At 37.7% G+C, this 17426-nt stretch overlaps 1 protein-coding gene across 1 annotated transcript in view; it reads right to left on the reverse strand.

Annotated features, from left to right (window-relative positions):
- Snx25 (sorting nexin 25) overlaps positions 1–17426 on the reverse strand; it is an 80659-nt gene that overhangs the window by 14731 nt on the left and 48502 nt on the right. The window contains exons 8-9 of the mRNA XM_005362650.3: positions 2873–3004; positions 1064–1204 (exon numbers count right to left, since the gene is read on the reverse strand). Of these exons, the coding sequence (XP_005362707.1) occupies positions 1064–1204; positions 2873–3004 (273 nt within the window). The remainder of the gene's footprint in view (positions 1–1063; positions 1205–2872; positions 3005–17426) is intronic.

Consider the following 17426-nt stretch of genomic DNA (forward strand, 5'->3'; position numbering starts at 1 on the left):
GAGGACCTAGGACTTACCACAGGGCAGGGAACCCTGACTGCCCATTGGACTGGAGAGGGAGGGGGAGAGGAGTGGGGGGAGGGGGAAGGGTGGGAGGAGGGGGAGGGAAATGGGAGGCTGGGAAACTTGTTTTTTTTCCTTTTATCAATAAAAAAAAAGAATTAAAAAAAAGAGTAAGAAGGGCTTCTCCAGTGTTGGTTCATTCTCGGCAAGAGAAAAACGGCCTAGAATTCAAAGTGAAATGACTGCAGAGGTTTTCATTGCTGTGATAAAAGGAACTTGTCTTCAGTAGAAAGTGAAATCACCTCTAGAGGAAAAGCAGGAAGAACAAACTGGTTCTGACCCTGGCTTGGCCACTCTGCACACACCCTGAATCAAGTAAGCAATAGAGTCAGTTCCCTTGACTAGCAAATCCAGGAACTCACTAGATGGCTATGCTATTCTACAAGCATGATACACATTTATAATATCTGCATCTACATATATATAATATATATGTAAGTCAAAGTGAAACAGCGCTCATTACTGACAGCAACAGAATCACAGAAGCATTTCCTATGGACCACATATCCTTTTGCCTGCTCAGTAGCATCTACTCCCTTCCTCCTCACAAACAGGAGATGTAGATCTGAGGTTGTGCTCTCTGGCTCTGGGTGTTTTCATCCACTCCACTCTGCAGACTCCTGGAGTATACACAATGAAATCCTACATGCTCTGCCTTCCTAGTGCCTTAACACACCACTGATTTCAGGACCCATTAAAGGGTTACAGACCACAGCTTCAATCTACTGGTCCTAGATCCCTGGTCTCTGACATCTTTGGGGCTCTACAGCGATTTATACTGAAAATCAGAGAACCATCTGCCCTGAAGGATGTGGAGTAGACTAGATTGTTTGATCTATGAGTAATTTCCAAATGTCAGGCTGAGAACACTATAGCACCGGCAACAACAAGCAGAAAGAGCAATCCCTTTTCCTCTATGAATGGTATGACTCTTGAATGTCTTCATACTCGGAAAGTCTACGTCCTGTGATCACGAGTCCGTATTCATGAGTAGTCGTACCTCACTAAGTTTCCGATGTAAATTCTGAAACTCACTGAGCCTTCTTGGGACGGTCCAGTTCTTAGTTTCAACCCCTCCAACTTCTTGTAGATTTACCCTGACAAAGTAACAAGGCATTTGCTCGCCATTCTCTTCTGTCACCTTGAAGAAACAAACAAACAAATAACCCAGACAACTAAATCATAATAAGCAGACACTATAAGAGAATTTTAGTGACACACACAATTGCCCTCTTTCTGGTGTACCCTGTACGGTGCCCTTGTTAAACCCTGGGATCCTAAGAATGATCTATCTTCCCCTTCCTCTGGCAATTAGATCATGTTATATGACACAGCAGATCTTAGAACAGGGGAAATCATCTGAATAGAGAGCTAAATCATAAGGAGCATTTGTTCTGTTACAAAACAGAAAATGAAGTCAGAAAGACTTCATTCCCAAGAAGGAAACGAACAAGAAAAGAGAGCCCAGACCTCGGGTTTATAACAGGGACTCCTGAACTCTGCCAAGAGTCTCAACCAGCCTGGGAGTGAGTGCAGACACCCTGGCCTTGTGCCACAGTAAGAAGAGATCAGCTACTGTGGTGGGGGTCCTTTATTGTCCAGCTTACACCTCTCTCTCTCTCTCTCTCTCTCTCTCTCTCTCTCTCTCTCTCTCTCTCTCTCTCACACACACACACACGGCAATTATACTAATTCTAAGTCATAAATTAGAGAAGAATTAAAAAAGCAAAGAGACACTAGGTTTCGTGGACACCCACACGCACCGTATGAGGGAGGAACGCTACTCCACTGTATAGGCGGGACATGGGGGCATGGCCAGAGTAGCCATGTTTAATGGGAGTGCTCACAGGAGCCCTTGGGCACCTAATGAACCTTCACACGTGGCTTTCAGAGCAGCACCTGGAGAACAGGCTGTGTGTTTGCCATATCTAGAGGAAAATTACAGTTTGAGATTTAAGCTCCCTTACACTCAGCCTGTTGAGCTGCTGAGACACTGGCAGAGAGGAGCGTAGATAAGAACAACAATCAAAAGAAACAAAACATTGGTGCCTGTGCTCACTTACGACCTCACTACTTGTGTTGAAGTATGGTGGGCGTGACTAGCTATCCCAGCTTCCCCCCACTCGGGAGGAGGGAAAGGCATCAGCCTTAACGGAGCAGCCAATGCTTAGGAGCTCTTTCCTCTAACAGGAATTATTCTGTAGTCAAATGGAAGGGGACAGAGCAGGGGACAAGAAAGCCAATGGGGCGAAAACAATCAAGGTACATTATACATGTGTATGAAAACATCATAATAAAATCTATTATTTTATACAACATATACTGATCAAACAAATGGGTAAGAGAGGGGGTAAAGTGTACCCTTCAAACCCTTTGAAAAATAACCAAGAGGAAAAATATTCATTACTAAAGATTTTAGAGTTTCTGAGATCTAACTGAACAAAATGGAACAATAAAAGTTACATTTTTTATTATTTCCAACTTCCTAAAAATACTTTCCATTTTATATCAATCATAACAGAAAAAAATACATCAGTACTCCAAGGGCATTAACTGTTCCTGTCTCAAGGTTGTTTACAATTCAATGTACAAAAGCACGGAGTTTCTGACTGGAGTGGAGTGAGCTCAGATCCACTCCATGAAGTCCTGGGCAGTTTCCCCTCGTGCACGAGCACACCGGAGAGAAAATGGAGGAAAGGAAGGTAGTAGACGAAGGGGCTAACAGGATGAGCATGGGTTTTGACCTTCACTCTTAATTCTCCAGGGGAAAGCTATGGTTTAGACAGAGCACCTGCGGCTGCGGCCATACCTCTGCACTGGTGATGGTTGCTTTCCACAGGCCCAGGTTCTCACACCACCAGTCCGTTCTTGCCATGTGCAGCTGGAGGTCTGTGCATTCTTTCTCTATCAGAAGTATTTCATCCTTCAACTTGGAAATAATCTAGCACAAGACAAACAGCCTGGGAGTTATGAAAACAACTCAGAAGCTCTGCAATCCAGCAGAGAAGCAGCACAGAAACCAACACACAGAACAGCTGTGCTTCTCTATGCTAGTGACGAGTGGCCTAAAATAGTGCAGTTTCGCTTAAAACAGCACCTGGAAGAATAAAATTCTCAAGGATTAGCCAAGGAAATGAAAGAGTTCTGTAATACATACTATACAACACCAATAAAATGATGAAAAATAACAAATATTTGTAGATATCCTAAGTTCATGACCTAGAAGACTTGATATTGATGTAGCATTAAATAAATTTTAAAAATGACATAATAAATAAATAAATATTAAAAAAAAAGAAAAGGGCTGGAGAGATGGCTCAGTGGTTAAGAGCATTGCCTGCTCTTCCAAAGGTCCTGAGTTCAATTCCCAGCAACCACATGGTGGCTCACAACCATCTGTAATGACATCTGGTTCCCTCTTCTGGCCTGCAGGCATACATACAGACAGAATATTGTATACATAATAAATAAATAAATATTAAAAAAATGACTCAGACATATTTTATTTTTTCCAACTTGAACCACTTTGTTTTTTTTACTTTTAATCTTTATGTGCATTGGTACTGGGTCCCCTGGAAAGGGAGTTATAGACAATTGTGAGCTGCCGTGTGGGTGCTGGGAATTGAATCCAGGTCCTCTGGAGAGCGATCAGTGCTCTTAACCCCTGAGCCATCTCTCCAGCCCCCAAGCCAACTCTCCAGCCCCCAAACTGAATGACTTAAAAGGCAGATGAGGCTCTTCCTAGAGGCCCCAGCCCTGAGCACAACTGTCTGTCAGGAGTGGAGGGTTCCCTACACAGCCCAGGGGCAATTTGATTGAACAGGAAATGAGGAAGTGTTCAAATTCAGCCATCACAAACTGAAGCCACCAACTAGCTTGAGAACCTTTCATGTGATTAGGGTTCAGAATGCTTAGCCCACAATTACTAGAAATTCTTTCAAGAAAGGCTAAAGAATGTCTCCTGACCAAATAATCCACGGAACACTCTCCAACTCATCATTCATTTGGCTTCCTAGAAACACAGCTGAATTGAAAATGAAGTAGTCTAGAAGCAATACAGCTGTTCTGGAGGAACAGGCCACACTGCAGTCACCGTCCACTGTGCAGGTGACCCTATCTATCATGTCAGAGATGCCATGGGAAAACTGTCGGGCCCTCCATGCTCCCACACACTAACTGGAATGGCTCCGTGTTGAGGGGAAATAAATCTATTCTTATGATGACTCTGGAACCTGGTACTTGTCTCCTTTCGCCCTCACAACTCTAGAGAAGTAACACAACTACCTGAAGAAAGCGCTAAGGAGTCTAGCCTGTGTCTTTCTTCAAAGAAAACCCACTGCTCCAACTGAACACTGGATTATAAATGAATTAATATTTTGACTATAGATTGGTAAAATGCTTATATCTTCTTACAATATTGTTTCAGAAATACTTTATTATAAAACTATTTGAATAGTCATGAAAGAAGTATTAAAGAAGTACCAAGCATGGAACCCCCCCCCCAAAATAAATTGGAAGTGAGTAAGGAAGAAGCTAAGAATACACTTACTATAAAGCTCCAGACAGAAATATCAGAAGGGGGAATCCCCGTGGCAGGAGCAGAGGTCATGTTCAGTGAAAAAAGTGAGTTAGTGCTAGATCTTTCATGGTTTTATAGGCCATATTTGTGATTTTATTCTAAATGACAAGTCAAGCATGCAGAAGAATTGACATATTCGGACTTACCTTTTGTTCAGACGGCTATACCACTCTATGAAGAACAAGATATAGAAGAACGAGAGGAGAAGCAAGAGACTCATTGAGATGTTAGGGTCAGGATTCCATTGAAAGGGTGGTACAAGTAGAAATAATTATTTGCATGGGATATAAAAAAGGAATATACTAAAATACCCAAAGATTTATTTATACAACCCCCCAAAAAGAATCTTGGTACATTGTCATGTGTACAGACCTCAGCTAGAAGACTCAGCATTTGTTTGAGTGCTTGTCAAGAGACAGACTCAATGAAATTTTTATCAATAGTAATTTGTATAGTATTATCCCTATCTAGTAAATAAAATAACTGAGTCTTGGAGAATTTAAGGAAGTTGTTCAATTTCACTTGCAAGACCCTGAAAAGTATATAAAATGTATTTGACTTTTATATCTTAAATATATTCTGTAAATTGAAGGTACCTTACTTTAGCAAAGGTAAATTTGAAAGAGAGCAAATTTAGCCCAAATGTATATGAAAAAATTATCACCATCAGCTGATATAAATTTATAAACACTATAGATAATATGTAAAAACTTATGAAAGTGGTGACTTGTCACACATAATTACCTTTCAAACACAAATGACAAAATTTTCTGGCACAAGTAATGTTTATTATAGGAATAGTTACTCTGCCTCTCTTCTCTTTAAAACCATATTTTTCTACTTTATTACTCACCAGCCTCTCTCCTCCAAACACAAAAAGGAAATCTCTACTTGTTAGTTACCTGTTTTATTCCTCCAAATGTTTTTTTATACAAGAGCTATATTGGAATGTAAAACTAGAAAATTGTAATGCAACTGACAAGTCCTGAAGGAGTTATTTAAAATTCTCATTTTGTTGAAACACAAATGACTTACTTCCTGTGACAAGAGAGTTAGAATTTGGGAGTTTGAGGCTTCAATCAGTTCCTGAATGTTATCAACTCAGATTATTGTTGCTTTTGTCAAGTAAGAAATTCTTGGATTTGGCTCCTTTCTGACATAATTCTGAAAGATGCAGCTTTGATCAGTCATCATGTGTTTGCTCCTCTCTCACACAGCAGTGCATGTAGAACTATCTGACTACTTTTCCAAAGAGAGCTCTCTCAGTAGAAACAAATTCCATGTATGTTAGAAAGGAATTGAAAACATTATTATTATACTAAGCAGCCAATAGTTCAAAGGTCATGTCATCAAACTCACTTTGTAAAAAGTCATCCGTTTCTGCCTTGAGGAATTAAAAAGATAAAGTCTTTTTGTTGGTAGACATATGCTCACTGCTTTATTGTTGAAATCATCTATTTGTGGCATAAATTGTAATTGTGTAATTTTACATAGACAAAATGTGGGAAATGAAAACAAGGCTGCCTATTTATGTTATCACCTCTATTTAATATTTTTCTTAACAATATATTATTCCCAGTAAAGAAGCACAATTTAAAGAAATTTTCAATGGCTTTCTATTATTCCTTCCTTATCTTTTGTGTTATTTTTGCAGTTACAGAAACACATTATGGACCGTTCAAGAGCTATGAAAATTTAGCCCACTTGCCTTTGTAAACAATATCAATAATTTGTTAAGTTGTAAACTCTAGTTTAAAAAATAGCTGTTAGTATATGTTACTTTTTCTATTTAACCAAAGGGAAAAAATCAGGAATGAAGGGTTACAGTTTTGTTTTCTAGCACAAAAATTTACTGAAGAATAGATCTAAAGAAAATAAATTCATTTCTCTATGGCCTATATCCTGTTCTTTACTTTGCCCCACAAAACCTGTGATTATTAACTCACCTACATCAATGGTCATCATTAGCCTTTCTCATACCACCTTCCAAATATGAACAATGTTTATGAATCTGATTCATGGAGTTAGAGCGGGGAAAAGGATTTCAGAAACACTTGGGAATTTGAAATACATCACCTTCTCAGATTCCTCTGAGAATATCTTACTTCTACTATCAGGAGAATTAAAATCACCAATTTAATTATTTTGTTAAATCAGTTAATAACATACTATTAGGGTTCTACTTCTCATATGCTCTAAACACACTATTAAATGAAAATTGATTCATCATGATTTATTTTTAAGCCACTTTCATATTAACTACATAATAAACTCATGGTAAAGAATACCTTATTTACAACCTTAGTAAGGTTTATTTCACTTGCTCAGGAAAGTCTAAAATGAGCTATAGAATAGCAATCCACTTTATTCACTTCCTATGAGATCTTTCTAAATGAAGTCCTCTCCAAAATATATAATCTCTGGAAGATGTTGGACCTCTTTTGTCTTGTTTGTTTGTTTGTTTGTTTTGTTTTCCTATTTGATTATGCTCTCCTAGCTCTATTCAAGTAAGTGGAATACAGAGTGAGGCCACCAAACTCACCTCATGTCTGAAATTTCATACTCTATTACTATGAGTTACATGGCAGTCAATTTTATTTGTAAACAAACTAAGAAATAATAAAATATAAAGTTGTGACTATTGGTAATTAAGTGAAGTTTGCCATATTATTTAATGTGTTCTTTATAATATAAAAAGAATTTAAGACAAAGGGAAAGAATATCCTAAAATTAAACATTAATATAATAGTAGAACTGAAACCTAAATATGTCTTGATCATAAACGTTTAACCTACCATACAGATTTCACATTACATGTCATCAGCTGTTTTAAAATTTAAGCACAAGGAGGCCAGAGTTTGATCTCTGAATTAAAAATAAATACTGAAGCATAAAACATTACTGATTGTCAACTGAGTAAATATTTTGAAAAAAAAATCTAATTTGTAGTCTTTATATTGCATTAAGAAAATCAAAGACCTTAAAAGGAAAAAAGTTTATAATCCAAAAATTAAACTTTCTGGAATGTTTGTTGGGCATTTTCTTGGTTGATAGTGATGGAGTGTACAACCCACTATGAACAGTGCCGCCCCTGGGCTTGTGGTCCTGGGTTGTATAAAATAGTGTGTTGAGGAAGCAATGAAGAACAAGCCAGCAAGCAGAGTTCCATTCTTGCATAATGTCTGCTTTCATTTCTTCTTCAAGTTCTTTCTTTAGTTCCTGCCCTGATGTCCCTTCATGATGGAATTGATAATTCTGAGATGAAATAAGCTCTATCTTCCCCAGGTTGCTTTTTTCAAAACCAGTCATATACAAATAGAAACTAAACTAACACGACATCCACATATATAAGCAAAACCATACCCGTCTCTTATCATATATTAAAGGAATACAATGTGTGTGTGTTTCCCTTCTTTGGTGTTTGCTACTGTGACGTGTGAGATTATCTGTTGCTTATGTTTCTGTGGGTGCAGCTAACTTCCTAGGGTTGGAGTTTTCTTTCTAGTATTTTCAATAGGCTGGATTTCTGAATAGGTATTGTTTAAGTCTGTTTTTTTCATGGAATATCTTGTTTTCTTCATCTATTGTGATTGAAAGCTTTTTTTTTTTTGGTTTTTCGAGACAGGGTTTCTCTGTGGCTTTGGAGCCTGTCCTGGAACTAGCTCTTGTAGACCAGGCTGGTCTCAAACTCACAGAGATCTGCCTGCCTCTGCCTCCCGAGTGCTGGGATTAAAGGCGTGCGCCACCATCGCCCGGCCTGTGATTGAAAGCTTTGCTGAGTATAATAATCTAGGCTTCCATCCATGGTGTTTTAGTGTCAGTATCTGTGCAGGACCTTCTGGCTTTCAGAATTTCCATTGAGAAGTTGGGTGTAATTCATATATGTAAGCCTTTATATGCTACTTGGCCCTTTTCTTTTGATTGTTTAATATTCTTTCTTTATTCAATATGTTTAGTGTTTTGATTATTATATGGTAAGGGGATTTTTTTGTTCCAGTCCATTTTCTGTTTTGTAAGCTTTTTGAACCTTCAGAGTCATACCTTTCTTTAGGATAGAAAAGTTTTCTTCTATGATTTTATTGAATATATTTTCTGTGCCTTTGGTTTGGAGGTCTTGTACCTTTTTCTATGCCTATTATTCTTAGGTTTAGTCTTTTCATGGTGTTCTAGATTTTCTGGGTGTTTTGTGTTAAGGATATGTTGGTTTAACATTTTTTTTTGGCCTATGAATCTATTTTCTCTACTGTATCTTCAACTCCGGAGATTTTCTCTTCCATCTCATATAGTATGGTGCTTATTCTTTCATCTGTATGTAGTTCCTGTTCATTTACCCAGATTTTCCATTTCCAAAATATCCTTTGGTTTGTGTTTTTTTAATTGTCTCTACTTCAATTTTCAAGTCTTGAACTGTTTAAACTGTTTCACCTCTTTGGGTGTATTTTCTTGCTTTTCTTAGATTTCTTTACAAGATTTGTTGATTTCTTTCATTTTTTTGTTTGTTTTTTTCCTCAATTTCTTTAAGGGAATTTTTCATCTCCTCTTTAAGGGTCTCTGTTTTCTTCATAAAGTTATATTTAAGGATGTTTTCTTCTGCCTCTTCTGCATTTGGATGTTCAGGTCTTCCTATGTTGGCAACACCTGTACCACATTATTTTTTAGGTTGTTGAATGTATTCTTGCATTGGAACATATCCATCTCTTCCTCCAAGGAATGCAGATTAAGTCTGTGTTTCAGGGGGTCTTTCTTCCTGGAATTGGTGCAAGTGGAGTTTGTGGTCACTTTTCCTCCTTATGCAGGTGGGACCATGCCTTGGGTAGTTGCTGATGCAATTCTGGGAACTCCTCTTCAGGGACAGTCAAGGTCAAAGCTCCCATGGCCATAAATTCAATGGGGTATGGTTGCAGGTATGGAGAGGCTAATCTGGGGGTCTTTGGGGTGTGATGGTTGGTGGTGGAGCACAGGATGATCTTCCATTGGTTAGGTCCTGGAAAGCAATCCCCTAAAGCTAAAAACCAACATACTCACCTCTCCAAGGGCAGTCAGGACCAAGGCTGCAATGGTCAGAGATGTTGTGGGGGATGATGATAGCTATAGTGAGTCTCTTCCTCTGCTCCAGTGAATTCTCTGGAGTTTCACTGTGGGGGCATTGGATGTGGCTCAGGGAGAAATGATCTACAGAGCTGGGCCCTCAATCTGGGAACCTAAACACTCTTTTCTCCAAGGGTAGTCAAGGATACAACTGCTATGGTCTCAGATCTAGTTGAGGATAGTTGCAGGTGTGGGGATACTGCTCCCAGATCTCTGAGCCTTCACTGCTTGTGGGTGGGACTTAGAATCAGCCACAAGTGGCTATAGCCTATAAAGTAGCACCAATAAAAATACAGACAACAGATAACTTACATCTTACATCAGCAAACCCAAAAGAAGAGAAATACACTAACACTACCACCAAAAAATAATAGTAAGTAACAACCACTGGTCATTAATATTTCATAATATCAGTGGTCTAAATTCACCTATTCTTTTTTTAGGTTAACAGAATAGATAGTAAAACAGATCCATTTTCTGCTACATATAAGAAATAAGAAGCACACCTCAAAATCAAAGAAAGGCATTAATTCAGAGTAAAGGATTGAGTAAAGGTTTTCCAATTAAATGGACCTAAGGAAAAAAAGTAGAAGTAGCTATTCTAATATCTATCAAAATAGATTTCAAACTAAAATCACTCAAAAGAGACAGAGAAGGACACTTAATACTCATCACAGGAAAAATTCTCAGGGTAAAGTCTCAATTCTGAACATCTCTGCCCCAAATAAAAGAGCACCAAGATATATAAAAGAAACATTACTCAAGCTTAAATCAAATTTCCAACCTCACACGCTAATTGTAGGAAACATCAACACCCCACTTTCACAAATGGACATGTCTGTCAGATAGAAGGTTAACAGAAATATCAAAGAACTAACAGGTGTTTATTTTGTTGTTGTTAGGGGGCTGCTAGTTCATTCTGGCTGACAAGAACCAAAATAATCACATAGAAACTATATTATTTAAATCACAGCTTGGTCCATTAGCTCTAACTTCTTATTGGCCAACTCTTCTATCTTAATTTAACCCAGTTCTAGTAATCTGTGTATTGCCACGTAGATGTGGCTTACTGGGTAAAGTATTGTCTGGCTCCGGCAGGGCTATATGGCTTCTCTAAACTCTGCCTTCCTTCTCCCAACATTCAGTTTAGTTTTTTTTCCACCTACCTGTATTCTACCCTTCACAGGCCCAAAGCAGTCCTTTATTAACTAATGATATTCACAGCATACAGAGGGGAATCTGACATCACTGCCCCTTATCTGTTTAAATACAAAGGAAGGTTTTTAACTATAACATAACAAAATTATATATAACAAACATATATCAAGCAAGAATTATAGTTACAATATTTGTATCCACTTTATCTGGTATCATAATTAAGGAAAACTATAATTATAACTATAAATCCTTCAACTCCATCAGAATCCAGAAGGATATAATATTACCTAAGTAAACAGAAAGTTCATTGTAAGCAACTTACAAAACTCTAGAATTGACAGAGACATCTTGCTGCCTAAACAGTTACCCAAAGTTCTTCTTTACCATTGGGGCATCCATATTCAGCCTACAGGCCCATAGTATCCAGTAGAATTTTTCACAAAGCAGGAAATTTCAAAGACAACTCTGCCTATATTGACAGTTTTTCAGTTACTTTCTTCTGTGTTCTGCAGAATGTCTAGCAGACTCTCTCATAAATCAGGGTCCCCAAAGGATCATCTTACCTTTAGGAAAGTTTAGCAGTTATTTCTCTGTGGGTCCTGCATGTCCAGTTCATAAAGCTGTCCAGGCAAGAACAGTTTCTTGCCCAAATGGCTAGCAAACTCCATAAGGAACCTCTTCAATGCCCATCTTCCTCTTTAAGTAATTGGTGCTGCCAGGAACAGCTGTGCCTTATTGTCATGAAGTCCTAAATTCTTAAATATCTTAAACACCATATTCTATAGTTTTTGAAAGGTTTGAAAAAATGCTTATCTACCTGAAATACATCTCTGTACATCTAGAAAATCGAATTAACATAACTACAAGTTTGACTATTATACATGGTTATCTATTAACCTAAATTTAATCTAAAGCAGAAATATATATATACATATATATATACATATATATATAAAATAACAAAATTGATCTTAAATTTGTATCAATAAACCAAGATCCATACCATTGCAAATCTCTATAGCATATCCCCATTTAAATGTAAACAAACATTTATAGACAATATTTGAGAATATGGGCATAGTACTGTCCAAACCTCTTCCTGCTGTTTATTGAGCAAAGTAATTTTTGAGAGGTGTTCAAGGCAACCTTTGAGGGGCTCTTGGTTCATCAAACCACATTAGCCTGGGAGAATTCCACAAGTTCTCATCTTCTGTGGAAACAAAAGAACCTCTTTTCCAAAGCAACATACACTTAGGCCCAAATTCTGAAGTCAAGAAACCTTTAAAATATCTATAGTAGTTTAGCTTAACAGTCCGTAAAATAAAATGTCTCTCTTAGCTCATTCACAGTCAAAAAATTCAAAGAAAACACAATAATATACATAATCAGGACTCTGTGTATAGTCCATCTCTATATGGCTTATTTTCATTTTATTCCTTTAATCTATGACTATCTGTACTATCTCTTTAAATAATTTACCATTTTTTAAATTTTAATACCATTTAGTTATTTTATACCTATCTAAATTATTTTTCCTCTCTCAAACCTAAGTACGTTTTTTAAAAAAAAACACAGTGTCTCATTTAGAGGTCTTTTTGATCTGAATTTGTCTTGTGTATCTGCAATTCTTTATTGTCCAGGAGTTCTTAAAATGCTAAACACTTCTTAAAAACTTAAGCTGTTTCATTACTAGGGTATATATAGTACTCTCTGCTTGCTCCAGACAGTCCAACATGGTGGAAGTCTGAAAGCCAGCATTTCAAAGTGGAGTGACTTTTTTTCTACTACTGCTGATTCCAGAAATCCTCTCTTAAGGGAACCGCGACTTTGCTTGCTTCTAGCAAACAGAGCCCACCCAAGAAAATGCTGCTACCAAACCATGCTTAACTCTGTTTTTTTTGTGTGTCTAGGATTCCTCTTTAAGCTTTTTCAGGTTTTTCATCAATTTAGTCCACGATGTTGTTGTGCCAGTTTTTTGTTATAGTGTTGCGGGAGGTCCTTCCGCTCCTCCAGCCTATAGCTGCTGAGATACCAGCCCATTGGGGCGTGGTCTCTCTCCCTTTAAAAAAGCGGCTACTTCCTTCTCTCTCTCTCTCTTTACTTTCTGCTCGGCCGGCGACTAGACTCCCTTCCTGGTTGTACAGAGGGCTGACGGTGATCTGTAAGTTTTTTCCCCTTTAAATAAATACTACCCTATTAATCATAATTCCAAACTGCTGTGGCATTGTTTGTGACTTACGCCTTCATTATAGGGTTGCTTGTTCTTCCTGACCACCCAGAACCAAAATAATCACACAGAAACTATATTATTTAAATCACGGCTTGGTCCATTAGCTCTAACTTCTTATTGGCTAACTCTTCTATCTTAATTTAACCCATTTATAGTAATCCGTGTATTGCCAAGTGGATGCAGCTTACTAGGTACTGTCTGACTTCGGCAAGACTATATGGCTTCTCTAAACTCTGCCTTCCTTCTCCCAAAATTCTGTTTAGTTCCCCCCCCCACCTACCTATGTTCTACCCTGCACGGGCCCAAAACAGTCCTTTATTAACTAATGATATTCACAGCATACAGAGGGGAATCTCACATCAGATGATGTGACTTAAATGTATGTAACAGATATCTATAGAACATTCCATGGAAACAGACAAAAATATATCCACTTCTCAGCAGCCCCTCATTGAACCTTCTCTAAAATTGACTATATACTCAGTAACAAAGGAAACCTCAACAGATAAAAAAATTTGGAGCAATCTACTGTATCTTCTCAGATAACCATGGCTTAAAGGTAGAATTCAACAACAAAACTAATTTCAGAAGGCCTCTAAACTTATCAAAATTAAACAATGTTCAACTGAATCACTCCTGGATCAAGGAAGAAATAAAGAAATTAAATACTTCCTAGAAATCAATGAAAACGAATACACAACATACCTAAACAAATAGGACACTATGAAAACAGTGCTAAAAGCACAAATTTTATAGCACAAAGTGTGTTTCATATGTGTGTTCATATGTGTGTTTCATATGTGTGTTTCATATGTATGTGTGTTCATAGCACAAAGTGACTACATAAAGAAAATGGAGAAATCTTACACTAGAAAGTAAACAGTATTGAAAGCTCTAGAATAAAAAGAAGCAGAGTCATCCAGGAGGAACAGATGACAGGAAATAATCAAATTAAGGTATGAAATAAAATAAAAACCAACAAAACAGTATAAAAATCAATGAAAGAAAGAGATGTTTTCTTTTCAGAAAATCAACAAGACAGATGAAACCTTATGAAAATTAACTAAAAGGTAGAGAAAGAATATTTAAATTAACAAAATCAAAAATGAAAAGGGGACATGACAACATATACTGAGGAAATTCAAAGAATCAATAGGTCATACTTTGTACTCCACTAAATTGAAAAATATAAAAGAAATGGGCAAGTTTCTGGATAGGTACCACATATTATAAATCAAGACCAGATAAACATTTTAAAGAGATCTTTAACCTCTAAGGAAATAGAAGTCATCAAGTGTCTCCCAATGAAAACAAAATTCCAGGATCCAATGATTTCAGAGCAGAGTTCTACAAGATCTTCCAAGAAGAGCTAATACCGATACTCATCATATTGTTCTACACAATAGAAACAGACATAATGTTGCCAAGCTCTTTATGAGGCTACATTTATCCTATTACCCAAACCAACAAAGACTCATCTAAGAAAGAGAATTACAAACGAATCTCCCTCATGAACATTGATGCAAAAATACTCAATAAAATACTGACAACCTGAATCCAAGAACATAACAAAAATTCATTCACCATGATCAAGTTGGCTTCATCCCAGAGATGCATGGATGATTCAACATATAAAAATCTGTCAAAGTAATTTACCACATAAATAAATTGAAAGAGAAAACCATATGATCATCTCATGAGATGGTGAAAATGCCTTTGAAAAATGCACATAGCTTCATAAAAAGGTCTTGGAGAGATCAGAGACACACAGAATTTATCTAATCAGAATAAAAGCAATATACAGCAAGAATACAGCCAATATCAAATTAAATGAAAAGAAACTCATAATGGTTCCACTAAAATCTGGAACAAGACAAAGCTGTCCACTCTCTCAATATATATTCAGTATAGTGCTCAGAATTCTAGCTAGAGCAATAAGAAAACAAAAGGTGTTGGAGGAGGCTGCTTGTTTGTCCCAGCTGCCCAGAACCAAAATAATCACATAGAAACTGTATTAATTAAGTCACTGTTTGCCCCTTTAGCTCTAGCTCATTATTTGCTAACTCTTACATATTAATTTAACTCACCTCTGATGTAGGTGATTTCATTGGTTAATAAAGAAATTGCCTTGGCCCATTTGATAGGCCAGCCCTTAGGTGGGTAGAGTAGACAGAACAGAATGCTGGGAGGAAGTGAGACAATCACCATGCCTCTCCTCTCTGAGACAGAGGCGATGAAGCTCCAGCCCAAGATGGACATAGGCTAGAATCTTCCCAGTAAGCCAAACCTCGTGGTGCTACACAGATTACTAAATATGGGTTAAGCAAGATATGAGAGTTACCCAAGAAGAGGCAAGATATAATGGGCCAGGCAGTATTTAAAAGAATACAATTTGTATGTTGTTATTTCGGGGACATAAGCTAGCTGGGCAGCTGGGAGCAAGGCGGCAGAAATGCAGCCCGCAGCTCACCTTCTACACACCTCTACTAATTTGTGTATTTCCATGTGGCTGTGCCTTACTGGCTAAATTTCTGGTGTCTGTCTCCAGTGGGATAGACTTCTCTCTGACCCTGCCTTCTCTCTCCCAGCATTCAGTCTAGTTTTCTCTGCCTAGCTCTGTTTCCCTATAGCTATACTGTAAGACCCAAAGTAGTTCCTTTATCAATTATTGGTATCACTTAGGAAGTACATTGCATGCAACTTCCAAAACGCTAGAATTGACAGAGACATCTTGCTTCCTGAACAGTCACCCAAAGTTCTTTTATGTCATTGTGGCATCCAATCTTCAGCCAATAGGCCTATAGCATCTATTAGACTTTTCCTCAAAGCAAGAAATTTCAAAGATAGTTCTGCCTGTATTGGCAATTTGTCAGTCACTTATTTTCTGTGTCCTGCAGAATGTCTGGCAGACTCTTTAATGAAGCAAGAACCCCAAAGGATTATCTTACCTTTAGGCAAGTTCAACAGTCATATCTCCATGGGTCCTGCATGTCCAGTTCATCAAGCAGTCCAGGCAAGAGCAGTTTCTTGCCCAAATGGCTCACCAACTCCATAAGGAGCCTCTTCGATACCCATCTTTCTCTTGAAGTAATTGGTGCTGCCAGGAACAGATATGTCTTAGTGTCATGGAAAGGCCTAAATGCTTAAACGTTTTAAATGTCATACTCTGTAGCCTTTGAAAGGTTTGAAAAATGCCTATCCATCTCATATACATCTCTTTATATCTATAAAACCTAGCTAACATGACTACAAACTTGACTATTATAGGTGATTATCTAATTTCTTGAGTTCTTTGTAAATTTTGGAGATCAGTCCTCTTCTGATGTGGTGTTGATGAAGATCTCTTCCCATTCAGTAGGCTGCCTTTTTGTCTTATTGACTGTGTTATGTGCTTTACAGAAGCTTCTCAGTTTCATGAGGACCCATTTATTCAGAGTGGCTTTCAGTGTCAATACTACTGGTGTTAAATGTAGGAAGTGTTCTCCTGTAACCATGCATTGAAGGTGACTTCCCACTTTCTTTTTTATCAGGTTCAGTGCGGTTGGATTTATATTGAGGTCTTTAATTCATTTGGACTTGAATTTTGTACATGAGAATAGATATGGATCTATTTTCTTTCTTCTACATGTTGATATCCAGTTATGCCAGTACCATTTGTTGACGATACTTTCTTTTTTTCCATTGTATAATTTCAGCTTCTAAATCAAAAATCAGGTGTTCATAGGTGTGTGGATTAATATCAGGGTCTTCAATTCTATTCCATTTGTTAATCTGTCTGATTTTATGACAATATTGGGAATCAACCTACCTCAGGACCCAACAAAATCACTCTTGGACATATACTCAAAAGTTGCTCAATTTTACTAGAAGAACATCTGTTCAACTATGCTCATAGCAGCATTATTTGTAACAGTCAGAAACTAGAAACAACCTAGATGCCCCTAAACCAAAGAATGGATAAAGAAGATGTGGCACATTTACACATTGGAGTAATACTCAGTGGTAAAAAACAACGACATCTTGAAATTTGAATGCTAATGGATGGAGCTAGGAAAAACAAGTGAGGTAACCCAGACCCAGAAAAAGGAAAATGGTATGTACTCACTCATAAGTATATACTAACTATAAAGTAAAGGATAGTGAGCCTACACTGTTGCGGGAGGTCCTTCCGCTCCTCCAGCCTATAGCCGCTGAGATACCCGCCCATTGGGGCGTGGTCTCTCTCCCTTTAAAAAGGCGGCCACTTTGTATTTATTTCTTGTTGTGGGAGGTCCTTCCTCCCCTCCAGCCTATAGCCGCTGAGATACC

Source organism: Microtus ochrogaster, linkage group LG7_11 (assembly GCF_000317375.1).
Source record: "Microtus ochrogaster isolate Prairie Vole_2 linkage group LG7_11, MicOch1.0, whole genome shotgun sequence".
Classification (NCBI taxonomy): domain Eukaryota; kingdom Metazoa; phylum Chordata; class Mammalia; order Rodentia; family Cricetidae; genus Microtus; species Microtus ochrogaster.